At 40.1% G+C, this 13647-nt stretch overlaps 1 protein-coding gene across 1 annotated transcript in view; it reads right to left on the bottom strand.

Moving 5' to 3' along the window:
• RPS6KA2 (ribosomal protein S6 kinase, 90kDa, polypeptide 2) overlaps positions 1-13647 on the bottom strand; it is a 170354-nt gene that overhangs the window by 98831 nt on the left and 57876 nt on the right. The window contains exon 2 of the mRNA XM_009891451.1: positions 410-526. Coding sequence (XP_009889753.1) covers positions 410-526 — 117 coding nt within the window. The remainder of the gene's footprint in view (positions 1-409; positions 527-13647) is intronic.

The raw sequence follows: 13647 nt of genomic DNA on the forward strand, positions 1-13647 counted from the left end.
AGCAGGAATTGGGCAGCTAACTTCTGTAAGCCTTTGAATGCCTCTATCTACATTCTTCAACTCCGCAGCAGTAGTGCACTCACCTCCCTGGTGGGTACTTCAGGAAAAGGGAGGGGGCATATCCCTTTTTTTTTTTAAGTGGTGCTTACTAATGCATGCTTGTGCTCATTAGTCCAGGTCCAGAGCCATAAGCGCAGTTTTCCAAACTGTTTTACATACAGGAATCCAGCCAAAAGGCAAAAGTGTTATAAAAGTGTTATTAAAATGAAGATAGAAGGGGTTTGGGTTTGCTTATCTGCCTTTACAATATAGTTTATATATGAACAATGTGACCAGTGTAAATGAACTCAGAGAAAGGACATGACATTTTCAGTGTTGCTCTAGGTGATTAGATGGCATTAAAAATTACCTTTCCATATGAACCTTGTCCTAATACTTTCAGCAGCTCAAACTGAGAAGGATCTGCTTTTTCAAAACCTTCCTTCACATGATGACTGATGTCTATTTCCTTCACGATACCGTCTTCCTGCAAAGGAAACAACAAAAAACAAAACCCCCAAATCAGAGCTGTTATCCTAAGGAAACATATTGTTTATTAAAATCTCCTCTTCTGTGATGTTACAATCATGTATGAAATTTTGAAAACAGAAACAAATGCTTGTCCAAATATTCCATGTGTCTGTTACTGGCTGGGGAGGGTAATGTCAGGACACTCAGGCCTGCTGCTTCTGTTTATTGAGCCTCAAGATATGACTAGATAAAGACAGATTATGCAAGCTGAAACACAGAAAGACACTTGCAGAGCCTGGTGTGCCCGTCACAGACCTTGCTAGCAGAGTCGCATGGACTCAAATCTGTACTATAGATGCTTCAGCACACTTCCTTCCACATACTTTCTCATTCTCCTTCAAAGAATTATTTAAATCCATCTTAAAAAGCTCCCTTAGTCTTAAGCAGCAATTCTTCTTATGAGTAGGCAATAAAGAAAAGGCATTGCTAAAAGTGGCTCTCCCTATTTACCTCAAAGAATGGAAAGTTGCTACCAGTAACCTTCTAAATAGAAAATAAATTAATGACTTTGATGTGAACACAGGGTGGTGGTGGAAAGAATAATGACACACGCTTCTTTTCTTGCAGGAATTAGCTTTAAACACTTTGAATTTTCCGCGTTCTTTTGTTAAAATATTTTCATTGCACATTCTTCAAAGACACCAGTTGAACCAGCACTTTTATATTGCAAACCGTGACGTATGGCATTTGGTTTAGTTGTTTGTTTTATGTTATTATGCATGTTCCTCTGAAAAGAGAGCGACTGGATCATGTGAGACACAGAGGGACTATGTAGAGTTTGCAGCAACCCAGAAAGTCATTGGGCTGAGAAGAAGCCTGAAAGAAAGGGCTTGCCCTTCAAGGACATAGTGGCGAGGGAAGATAATATTTACACGATTTTTTAATTCTGTAGTGTTTTGTACACCTGAATTGGAGCTTTTTTTCTATTCAAACTACTTGTTTTAACGTCTCTGCAACTAAAATGTGGATTTTGAGCACAAAACCTTTTTCCTTCATCTTCCAGGAATAAAGGAATTTCTTACTTAGGAATAGGTTTGAGTATTTACACCCAACAGAAATAACTGGAATCTGATAAACATTATTTTTAAATGGAATTTTGCTGCAATTGTCCTTTTTCCCCAAGAAAACATCTTGATAAAACCTGGAAGTACAATATTTGTTTCCCATTCTTAAAAATTAACGTGAGGAAAAAAGAAATTACGTCCTAAAATAAAAATGCATTCACAAAAACATTTGGCCAAGCCACATTCATTTACTAAACGGGAATGAATTTGATTCCCTTCTCTTCCAGAAAAATTGCTATCTCTCTCTACCAGCTGTAATTCATCTGATGCATGGCTAGCATTACCCGGATTGCTCTCTGTTCTGTAGCTCCATCCGTCCTCTTCCCTACCCTGCCTCTTTACACTCATGTACTTTGGAACAGGGACTATATCCTCTTCTTGGTTTGGAAAGCTTCCTCTACTTTGTGCATGCTACCAGAATGGTGGAAAATAATCATCATCTGACAGCAACTTGTTTTTCTGATCCTAATTCCTCTAGTTTAAGGTTTGCCCAAAACGAAATGCTTGAAACCAACGATAAGTTTTCACAAAGAGATTGAAGGGGTTTCTAGGTACATAACTGCCAGGATCTCTCCTCTTGTTTTTCTGGCTTTAGTTGCTGTGGGAGACAGAGTATCTTTCTGATATTAAAAATATTCATTTTTTCAAATTTTTCCAGGTGATAGAAACCATAGTAAACTGATACAAATTTGATACACTGCATTAGCTGTTTCCTAATGAAAACAGGAATAACCTACATGCTGTTATCAAAGGCTCCACCAAGTTTGGAAGCGATGAGCTTTTATACTTAGGGATATGCATCTTTATGCAAACTACTGGCAGCCGAGAGACTTGCACACTGGTAAGAACATTATTTTGAGCTGAGCCCACCCTGCCACACTACAGCTTAGGCAGAGTATCTGGGCTGCAGGGCTCACCACCCACCTTGTTCAGAGGTTACTCACTAAGACAAAAAATGACTCCCCATGGACTCAGGCTCCTGCCCTGGCTCACCCCTTACTCTCTACACCAGACCTCGTACGCTTGGCAGTTTGCTCTCCACTGAGCACAGGCAGAGTTTGGGAGGAATGGCTTCTGCAGGCCCCCTGGCAACAATCATATGATGAAAAAACTGCATGATGTTTTCTCAAGTCAGTGCAGCTTGAGGGCACCCGGTCACTGTTTCACTATTTTGCCCATCTCTGTTTTGCACAGAAGCACAGCACAGCAAGGGGCATCCACTAGGACCAGGGGAAGCAGGAGGTGGATCCAAATTTTGCAATATATTTGGGAGTCAAAGCTCTGCAAAACAGCAACTAACCCCAATTTACCTACAGCAGATCTATTCCTCAGATTTACTTCTTTGAGCTTACACCTCAATCTCATAAACTGTGGATGAGATCTACCACCTTAAGGGAACCACAAACCTCTCTTTAATTCAGTTAGATTGTATTTCAGCCTGAACCATGAAGTCATTTCAGCTATATTTGCAAGTTTAAATGATGAGCGACTTTCAATTTATCCATTCATATTAGTCATCAAAGTCACAGGCCTACAACCTTAAGCATATTTCTCATTGCATTATTAAATTTAATGTCACCTCTTTAGGTTTATGAAATGGGTTCAGTTACAGGAATATATTGAAAGTATTAAAGCACTGATAATTCAGCTTGCTGGAAGAACGCTTAAAATATTCTAGCATTCCCAGAGAATAGCATAATTAATTCATATCTTGCAGTAAAACCAATGCTTTAATTACATGCATCCATAATTAAAAATCTCAGACAAAGATTATTTAAAAAGAATGGGACCAAATACAAGGCCTAGCAGTGTTTATCATAGAAGCACAGATTTTAAAGATGGAAAAAACCCTGTTAGATTAACGTGACTTCATAGAAACATAAAAAAGTTGATTAGAAGTGGCTTCTGGGGGTCATCTGGTCCAACATTCCTGCCCAAAATATCATCGACACTTGATCAGGCCAGCTGTTTTTTGTCCACTCTGGTTCTCAGCATCTCAAACAATGAGGCTCGAGACACTTCCTATGAAAGATTGTTCTCTTTCGACATGCCTGGCTCAGAAATGCCCACAGTCATGTTGAGCTGAAAATGCCCACAGTCAAGCCTCCTGCTTAGGAGGAAGCAGGATATTTTTCTAGGAAGGTAGGATTTCCTGTGGATTTCCTGTGGTTTCCTCACTAGAAAGGGGCAGCAAAACAGCACTGAAGAAAAGCATGCCAGACAGCTCTTTTTTTTCACTGATTGTCACTGCAGTGGCGTTACTTGTGAGCTGTCCAAGAGGTAGATAGTATTTGAGCTGGTATGACAAATCTACTTCCCACTGGAGCAAAAAGCCAAACTGTCAGTACTTGAGACTGAAGACGGACACGGCCCCTCAAAGAAAATGCACACTGATGTGTTTGCATACATGCACCCATTTCCCTTGCGTGTATTTCTGTATTCTTATTACTTATTTTGCATGAATTCTGGAATGACTTCTGTTTGTTTGCTTTACCTTACTAGAAACAACAACAAAACCTCAACAGTTTTATATTCCCTTATGATATTCTTACTTGGGATTTTCCCCTATTCTTTATGTCTTTTGAAGTCTCCCTTTATTAAACATGCCATAATTTTTCTCAGGTACTGACAATCAGAGTGAAACCCAAACTATCAGAGCACAAACATTGTGGGCAGATCTCCCAACTATTTTTGCTCTGAGGTGCATCTGAGGGACTTCCCTAACATGGATTTTTTTCTCTGGTGCAGCAAGTGCAGCATATCTGCATGAGGAATTTGCATAACAACAATGAAACTGAGGCAAGAGATTCACAATAGAGACGAAGCCTGCACACTGAAGCAGCTGTTTTGATAGAGAGAAAAAAACATGAGCCAACTTGCAAAATGGTTTTGATCAGTGAAGTTGGTGGAGTCAAAAATGAATGTTCCACAGTGTGGTCTTGCAACAGCTGTGCACAGCAGCCCAGGCTCTTGCTCCCTGCTGACTTGTCCCGACACTGCATTAGCAGGAATGCTTGACTTGATGAAGCTTAATCTTTTGTAAACTTCTCTAAATATTTATGTTTGCACAAAAAGCATCATCCTGTGACAAAAGTGAGATGGATGTTCTTGGCAGCTTGGAGAAAGCACATGGTTGAGCAGCATGGACTGAGGAAGAGAGGGCAATGAACTGGAACACATGTTGAAAGAGGAATGGAGAGTGCTTCTCTGTGCTAATACAAGAAGGACGTATTCAGGATCTGAATCTATGTTGCATTCTTCACTTAAAAGCTTTCCCTCGGGACCCCCAAGTTGGCAGAAGTTTTGGACACACAAGTCACCCACTATTTGAATGGAAAAGACATTTTGGTCTCCTTTCCCTTGGGACATAGGAGAACAGAGCCTCTGTTCTTGCCCTGTGACTGCGGATGGCACAGACGCGTCTGTTTTGGTGCTTCCCACAGGCAGCTGCTCCCTGTAGCACTGATCTCAGCTCACTTCCAAGATTTCCTCAAGCTGATCTTGGAGAAAGAAATGCACTAATGCTTGGTGGCTGCCGGAGAGCAACCACAGAAAACTCTCCCAACTGCAACAATACTTTCCATCTCACTGTCATGTGTCTGAGTATGATTGGGAAGCGTAGGGGTATAGACCTATGAATAGGGTACAAAAAGTAGATCTAAAAGGGCAGGCTTTTCTGGAGAGTAGCTCTTTTCAGCTGTATAGCCTCTCATCTTGACTGATCCACAGTCTTTCAGCAAACATTATGGAAAGAATACTTCCTAGAAAACTGAAAAGTTTAACCCCTTTGGAGCCTTGTCTAACTCCTCCCCAACAGGTTTCTGAAGGAGCAGAGCTAAATTCATCCTCCAATCCAGAGACCACCCAATATATTTCAACCGCGTTCAAAACCTTTCCTCACCAAGACTTCCTGAAATGGTCTGAAACATCTGCAGAGGGGGTCACTTCAGAATCAGTTACTTTTATCAATGGACAATTTTATACAGCCATATCACGTGGGTAAAAGTTATGGTACTCAATGTAAGATGATTATTGTTTTGCAAAATCAGCAGGACAGGATTCTTATTTTTATTCCTTGTCTGGCCATCTCCCCATTGGCACAGGATCAAGACTGCCATGCAGGTATGGAAGGGTAAGCTTCATTTTTCCAAGAAAAATACATGCAGTTTTAATGTGCAAGTCTTCAGATATGTTGGGCTCTCATGCTTCAGGGACTGAGGTCAATGAAGAAAGAAATGAAAATGTGGCAAGGGGAAATAAGAAATAATTGCAACTCTAAAGAGAATTTATTGTTGTTTGAGAGAATTGTTATTTGTCTATAGCATATGCTCAAGATCCAAACTTTATTTTGTTACCAGTCTTGCCATTTGGCAGGTTACCACCTAATATAAACCCATTTAACTTTCTAGTATCACAGGCAACACAACATTCCAAAATAATATGTTTAACTAGGAAAGCATGTTTAAAACTCTGATATGGGAATAGTTAGGACAGGATGTGTCTGATAAAGATGAGGCCAGATTTCCACCTCTGTTTCACAGGTTCTAATCTTGTTCAACCCATAGGAGAGTAATTTTTGTGAAGACATAATAGGCTGTTCAAATGCTGCTTAGTTCAGGAAATGAATTGCTGGCCTGTGTTCAGTTCTTTCAGGACAAATATCCACATTTTAAGAAAAAAATGTATAGGAGCATTTTCATTAGGCTTTTCCCAAGCCAGTCTCCAGCAGCTGGAGTAAAATTCGAAAAAGAAATCTTCCATTTTAAATGGTTTGTAATCCAACTTCTGGCTTCTGTTGTGGTCTAGATAAAAGTAAACTGAGCAATAATACCATAAATGGGTCTGGTTGATTTGTCCTCTACTGTCAAATTAACATTTGCTTTAGCAACAATGGATTGGACTTATTGAGCCCTGAGAGAAGTGTGTGGAACTCACAGTGAATTCACTGGCTGTTGTGCCAGGTCTGTATTTGGCCTTCAAGCATAAGGTTGCCTATCTTCTCAAAAGGTCATATAGAGTTAAATAATACACAATAATTTATAGAGAGGTTGGGATTTCTTTCCCAGACTTTTCACAAATGTGAATAGAAAGTATTATCTTGCATATGGAATTCCACCAAGCAGATCAAAACCTAGTGGAAAACAAAACCTTTAGAACAATTTCTGTGGAGTGCTACATCAGTCCCTGTTAAATCCAGCAGACCTTTTTCCAAAGAGAAAACCTATTACACTTTCTTTAGCACCCCTCTCCAGCTCTAACTTTTTATCCTACATTTTTTTCTTTCTTCTCTCTAATGCACGTCTCTACAGTTGAGGTGCAGCTGAAATCAAACAAACTAAATGTGAAGACAGGAATCACAGAGAGCAAAAGCAGCGAATACAATCTACTGATAAATTGGTGAAGTCCGTGAGATTGAAGTTTTAAGTATTTGGGACACTTGGGTTCAGTCTTTTGTGCTACGAGATTTCCTATATCTATCTTTGATGAATCACTTAGGGTTGGACTCAGCTAAGTAAATTTATAGTACAGGAGACAATGTTTTGAACTAGTTGTTTAGCCTTACTTTGCAGTCAATAGAGAGAGGCAGGCACTTCGTGACTAAAAGAGATCAGATGAACTCACATCCTAAAAGTGTACATTTCTCTCTACTGACTATGAAGAAAGCCTAAGATAACTTGCTGGTATGGGGCCTTCTGCAGTTGCATGAGATGAATTCGTGTTTACAGGAAAATTTGGAAAAACACTTAGAGTCATATTGTGGCCAGATTTTTAACGGCATTACAAAAGAGATGTTTGCAGATACATGCCTTGGAAATTTTAACAGAACCCCTATTGCAATTAAATATTTTTCAAAAGAGCTAAGATACTTGAACCATCCAAGCATTTAAAAAATACTCTAAGGTGTTGGGAGTAATCCAGCTATCAGGATTTTGCAGCTCTGGTAAATTACGTATTATTTCTACTCCTTCCCCAATCTGAAAAATAGGGATAGTTGCTTTTTATCATCTTCTGGGAGTACTCTGAGAATTAACACAGAAAAAAAATTGTGAAATTATCTCATACTGCAGTAATGGATAGACAAACTATCTGAAATGTAACCAATAATATGTAATTAAGGTGGCCTACACCCAGATTCTCCTATAGCTCAGACTGAGACATCTTGGTCTTGAAGATTGGTGCTCTTCATCTGATGACTTTATCTGACATCTTTACAGGCTTGGTTCCTGACTAGGACAAATATATATAACACAATGACTGTGAAGATGCATGAGGAGAACCATCTTCGTATTCAAAGTGCAGCTATACACGAAGTAAACACCAATTCTTGATCTAACTTCAAACTCTGGACTCAAATCATTAGCCACTGTAATTCTGATTTTTGTGTTAATTGTGGTGCAAACTGCAAAGGTTTCTGTGGAGCGGTGAGTAGAAAGAGCTCATAAAAACCTCTATTGAAGCAAGGGGTTAAAAAAAGCAGAACAAAAGCAGAACCATCTGGTCACAAAAAAATACAAACAGTTGGCTACCCTTACTCATACAGCAGCACTCTACAAATACTCAAATACATTTGTGAACTTTAACAGAAACAGTATCAAAATGAGTCACACCATTAAAGGACAAAGAACTCAGCTATATTGCTCTAAGCTACAATAAATGAGAGCAGGAACATTTTCATCAACATCCTACTTGGCATGGTTTACAGGTGTGCCTTTGACCTTTACATGTCAGAAGAGTTGTAAGGTCCACTACAGATCGCTTCTGCTGGTGAACAGGCAAAAGAAGAACACTTGTGGCTCATTCACTAAGGAACTAACTGCAAGTAAGTTTGTGTTCAGTGTCTAGAAGAAATTGTTGTTACTCCTTGCAGCATAAGTATTCTTGTTTCCATTGGATGACTCTGTGTCACCATTAAACAGGGTGATGATGACTACATGCAATAGTAGGGGACAGTATCGATCACCACATTTTTTTAAAAAAAATATTTACTTCATAGAGAAGGTTTTCATTTTTTACCCTCCGCTACAGCTCAAGTCCTGCTCCCGGGTCAGTAACGTACCCTGTGTGCTCTGGTCTGAACTGCTTATAAACTCTCTGTGAGGGGCTTGGGTGGCTCCCACCAGACCCCCCCAGGGTTGCCACCACCTCCCACCACTGCAGCCCACTCACTAGAGCTACCTGGCAGCTGCTGCAGCACGCCAGCCCTCACAGGGACGGAAGCCCAAATGACAGTCCTAATGTGATGGCAACCCATCGTTCATGCACGTCTGTGACAGGGTACAGATAGCCCCCATACTTCACAGTGTCCCAGCTCCCCATCCATAAAATACACGTGAGGCTGTCTTCCTTTCTCATGGGGTTACTGGAGTATAAGGGCACTGGAAAGACTATGAAATGCTCAGATACTGTGATATTAGGCTCAGATAAGAAGTAAGGCAGATACAAAGGTCTAGCTGTTCAGGATACCATTCAAGAAATACACTTACTAAAAGGCTCCGGTTCCATTATTGTTACACTCAGCTGCTTCACAAACTAGAAAAAAAAGTGTCTGGTGTTTTACTAGTACTTTGAGTGTGAACTCCAGGAAGATAAACTGCTTAGGCAAAACATATTTGCAACCATTTCCTCACCGTTTCTCAACTGATCCAAATAAAACACTGCTCACCATTGCAGTGTAAATGGCACCACAGCATAGTAAGTAACAAAACCCTGGTGCATTTGCATGGTGATTTTAAAGAACTGAATAATCTTTAATACGCATATTAAAAGAAAAATATCAGGTTTCATCTCAAAATGTGAGGTAGAGTGGACAAACGGTTGTAGTAAGAGATAATCACATTACCGAGGTGTTGGATTAGTCAGGGGAGAAAACCCACCAGTCTGCTGTTTACAAATCACTTGTAGGGTTCGCTAATTATCACCTTCTCTCAGAGAGGAGTATTAGCCTGCTAGCACATTTTGCATCCTCCCATTAATTAAATTAAGCATCAGCTAAGGGTTCAACAAGCTTGTTCTTCACAAACTGGAATACTGTTGGTATTATGTTAGGAAAAAACGAGTAATAATGAGGTTCGTTATCTCAGTAGCATTTTACGGGCAGAGTATTAATATGGAAACAGACTAATGTGAGGTGATTATGGAATCAAGGCAAATACAAATTCGTTTTAGTGCTACTGTTCACAGCTTGCAGTGTCAGTAAAGGCACTGAAGGAGAGAGGGTGATGGAGCTGAACCAGGCAGAGAGAAGACGGCAAAAGGAAAGCTCTACAGAGAAAATATGATAAGATTTAGCAACAACATGGACAGAGGAATAAGACGTGGAGAGCAGAAAGGTGGGTATCAAAAAGGACACCAGACTTACAGGACAAGGGCAACTGTATCTTGTGCCTGTGCCTACAGAGAAGTAAAATGACAGAAGACTGGGAGAAAATTGTTTTGACTTTGTAAACTATCATAACTGTAATATTAAACAACTTGAAACGCAACTGTTGTCCCTTTTATGCAGCAGCTTAGTCCCATTCCAATACCTACCCATCTACCTGGGCTGAGGAGAGACAGTGCAGGTGTGCGTGTACGGTAAGCAGCCCTGGTACGCTCAGAACTGCTCCCAAAAGAAAGTGTGAGAGCACGATGCATCATCTCTGCTTGAAATGGCCAAACCCAAGGCTTTCCTGCACAGCCAGCTAAGGGCCCTGGGTGTCCAGCCTTACCCAGTAACTCATCTGGGCCGCCAAAACACAAACAAATGCTGTGGATCCAGGCTCTGCTTATTTATGTAGGCTCTGGCTTTAACTTATACAAAAAGCGCCCAGATAAAATAAAAAAAAAAAGTTACTCAAAGTACCTGAGGTTACCTCATCTCATGCTGGGCTCCAGTTTTGTGGACAAATATTTGACTAGGGATACTAGAACTGCATATTTATCTCTTCGGCTGTGTACTTTTATTACATTCATGGCTGAGACCCAGGTCGTTATTCACAAAAGTAGGTATTTCAGTGCCTAAGGACTGTTACCACACACAAGTACCTGTCTAAACAGATTTTCAGCAGTCTACGGGAAATCTGGCCCAGGAAAAGGCCCATTACATTTTGCAGTTTTGTGAACTACTAAGAAGACTCTAGTTTAGTTCATGTCCCTCAAAGATTCCCACAGTGGATCTCCAAGGAATGAGCTGCTAACCAATTATCACACATCCTCTTTTCTGTGAAGGCAAAAATTGTTTACAATTACAATGTTATACAGTACTAAACAGAAGCCTATATTTTGTATATACACTGCACTGAAAAGATGTGTATTTTAGGAATAAGAATAAACAAAACGCAGAAAATCCATCTGGATGCAAAGAAACACCTTTGCAACATTGTTTGGAAGACTCCTTCATTTCAAAGAGGTCAAATTGCTGCACCAGTCTTGCCCTTTTGCAGAGATTTCCAACATAAAACGTTTTTCTGTATAACACAAGTGCAGTTTGATGGTTCTCAGCTGACTGAGATCTTGATGAGCTTATCATTACAGCTTCACAGCTGTAAAAATCAAAACTTTGCATACAACATTGTAATGCCAAGTTCCTAAATAGCACCAGGCAAATTTTTTAAATTTTAATTATTTCTAAAACAGCTATATATATACAAGTGTGGAAAAGAGCCATTGAATGAATACGCTCAAATACAGAAATGGACCAAAACCAGTTCAGCCAAAACTGATCCACAGTCTACTGAAGTCTGGAAGGATTTCCAGAGTAGGCTCTGTCTGAGGTAGCTGTCTAAACTTCTGTACAGCTGACAGAGAAATGGGTGCTTTTAGGCTTTGATTTGTATCAGACAAAAGCAGGCCTCTAAAACAGGACTTAGTAAACGTGTCCCTTTCTCTCTGCTGACTGCAAAGGAAGGAGACGCTGGTGAGTTCAGATGCAGATTAATTCTCCCATTCCACATCCCTCAATGACTCCTTTAGCATTGGATGGAGCATATGCGCTTTTCAAAAGATGTACACTGCATTATACTGGATATTTCCAGGCCAGACTTTGATCAACCCACCTTTTTCACTATGGATTTTCTAGTGTCCAACAGACAATGTCAGATATTCCCATTATTTCATCTTTCTGGCCTGATGTATACTTATACCAACTATCGAAACATCCTTCTGCAGGGACATTCTTACCCTGCCTGGCTACTGCCATGATCTTCCACCAGCAATTAGAGAAATCAAGGCCATTCTTGGACATGAAACTAGAAGTAAAACCATAACACTATGTCAGACATCACGCCAAACTTTCACACTAGGTGAAGCTGCAACAAATATGAGAAAACACCAGTTTCTTCAGTCTCTTAATTCAAAATAGATTTTACTCTTTAGCACAATACTTGCAGTATTTAGCCCATTAGATCCCCTGACATCAGTTAGAAGACTGCCAAGACAACTTAAAACTAAGCACAATCACAGTGCTCACCACCACATGCCTGCAGACTGCGAGACGTGGCTTTCAGCTGCCCTGCAGCTTTTTTACTCTGTCACAGCCACATAAAGGGACATTTACATCAAGTGCTCTTGGTTCTCATCTTCAGCTACTTTATTCACAAGAGCCCTATTGAAAGCCAAGGTACATGATGACGAAGGAAAGCAGCAGAAAGGAGCTCTTTTTGTTTAATAAATTTCTGTGCAGAAGCCTCCAGGGTTTTAAAGTACTGAGGATACCAGTTTTACAGAAAATTCACTGCTCTAGCCTCCATTCTACAAATTATTTTTTTTAAAAACATAAATGCAAACATGCAGAAGGTCAAACTGAGATTACCAAGTTCCTGCCAGGAAATTTTCATTGATCTGTGCCTATTTCAACATTTTCCTGTTCTGGCTATAAACTGTTACAACAAATCCACATGGCATCTTAACAGGTAGAGGGCTTTTTAAAAAATAAAAGATGATCCAAATGGCTTTACTGAAAATTATGATTGGTCTAAATTCATACACATTTTTCCTGACAACATAAAGCACATCTTCAGGGTGAAATCATGACACGAAGTAATTTACTGTGAAACTCAATGGTTCTGTGTTGTAAGCAGCAAATCCAGAGCCCCGATCTGTTCAGGCTTGCCAGCCTTGGTAGATATGTGTGACAGTCTCCTTCTGGCCCACTAAGCCCAAAGGATAAGTGGACTCTGCAGTCCCCTTTGCTGCACACTGTAAATGGACAAGGTGGAGAGAGAAGACCAATCCATATCTACTGTCCCACCGAACAGACACACTTGCTCATAAGTGACTACAGAACTACACTTACAAGAAGACCAGAGCACAGACAAAGGCCGTTACTATTTTTGAGCCATCAACAGAAAAGTGCATAGCGCAACTTCATGACTTCTCCCATAAATGTATCCCCAACAAGCTGGAGGAGTTAAAGGCTACTGTACAGTAAACTGTGCAAGATTGTTCCTATGCTCAGAGCAGCCACAAAGCTGTTTGGGACTCCCAGAAGAGTCTAACTTTCCATTCAGAGAAAACTGAATGGGAACAGACTGAAGGAGTTCTTCCTATTCTACTTTCAACATTAATTTCAAATACAGCTTCAGTTAGTAACCTGAACAAAGACAAATGAACAGAAACATACAATGCCACATGCATAATCTATTTTTTTTAATATCAAGCTAATAAATGAAAAATGCTTTTTCATGCTTTTTATGGTGGATCACTATCACACTGATGGTCAAAATCACCAGCTGGCTCCACTGGGCTGTGATGCCAGTGAGATCCGTAATACAGTTGGAAGACAAAATTCTGAAGAAGAAACGGATGCAACAATATAATCACCGAGCTTTTTTGGCCATGTAAAAAATCGGAAATCCACTTGAACCCAGTAATCCTGTGCAAAACACAGGACACCAAGCAACAGCTACTCCTGTTCCTTTACAGATAAGGCATTTATTGTTCTCCTCAGTGAATCCTAGACAATTATGTCTGCAGTTGATTACAGCCTTTATACTGAGACTTATTTTATAGCCCCAGCCAACTAACCATATCTGCA

This window comes from Charadrius vociferus, unplaced genomic scaffold (genome assembly GCF_000708025.1).
Source record: "Charadrius vociferus isolate BGI_N301 unplaced genomic scaffold, ASM70802v2 scaffold68, whole genome shotgun sequence".
Classification (NCBI taxonomy): Eukaryota; Metazoa; Chordata; class Aves; order Charadriiformes; family Charadriidae; genus Charadrius; species Charadrius vociferus.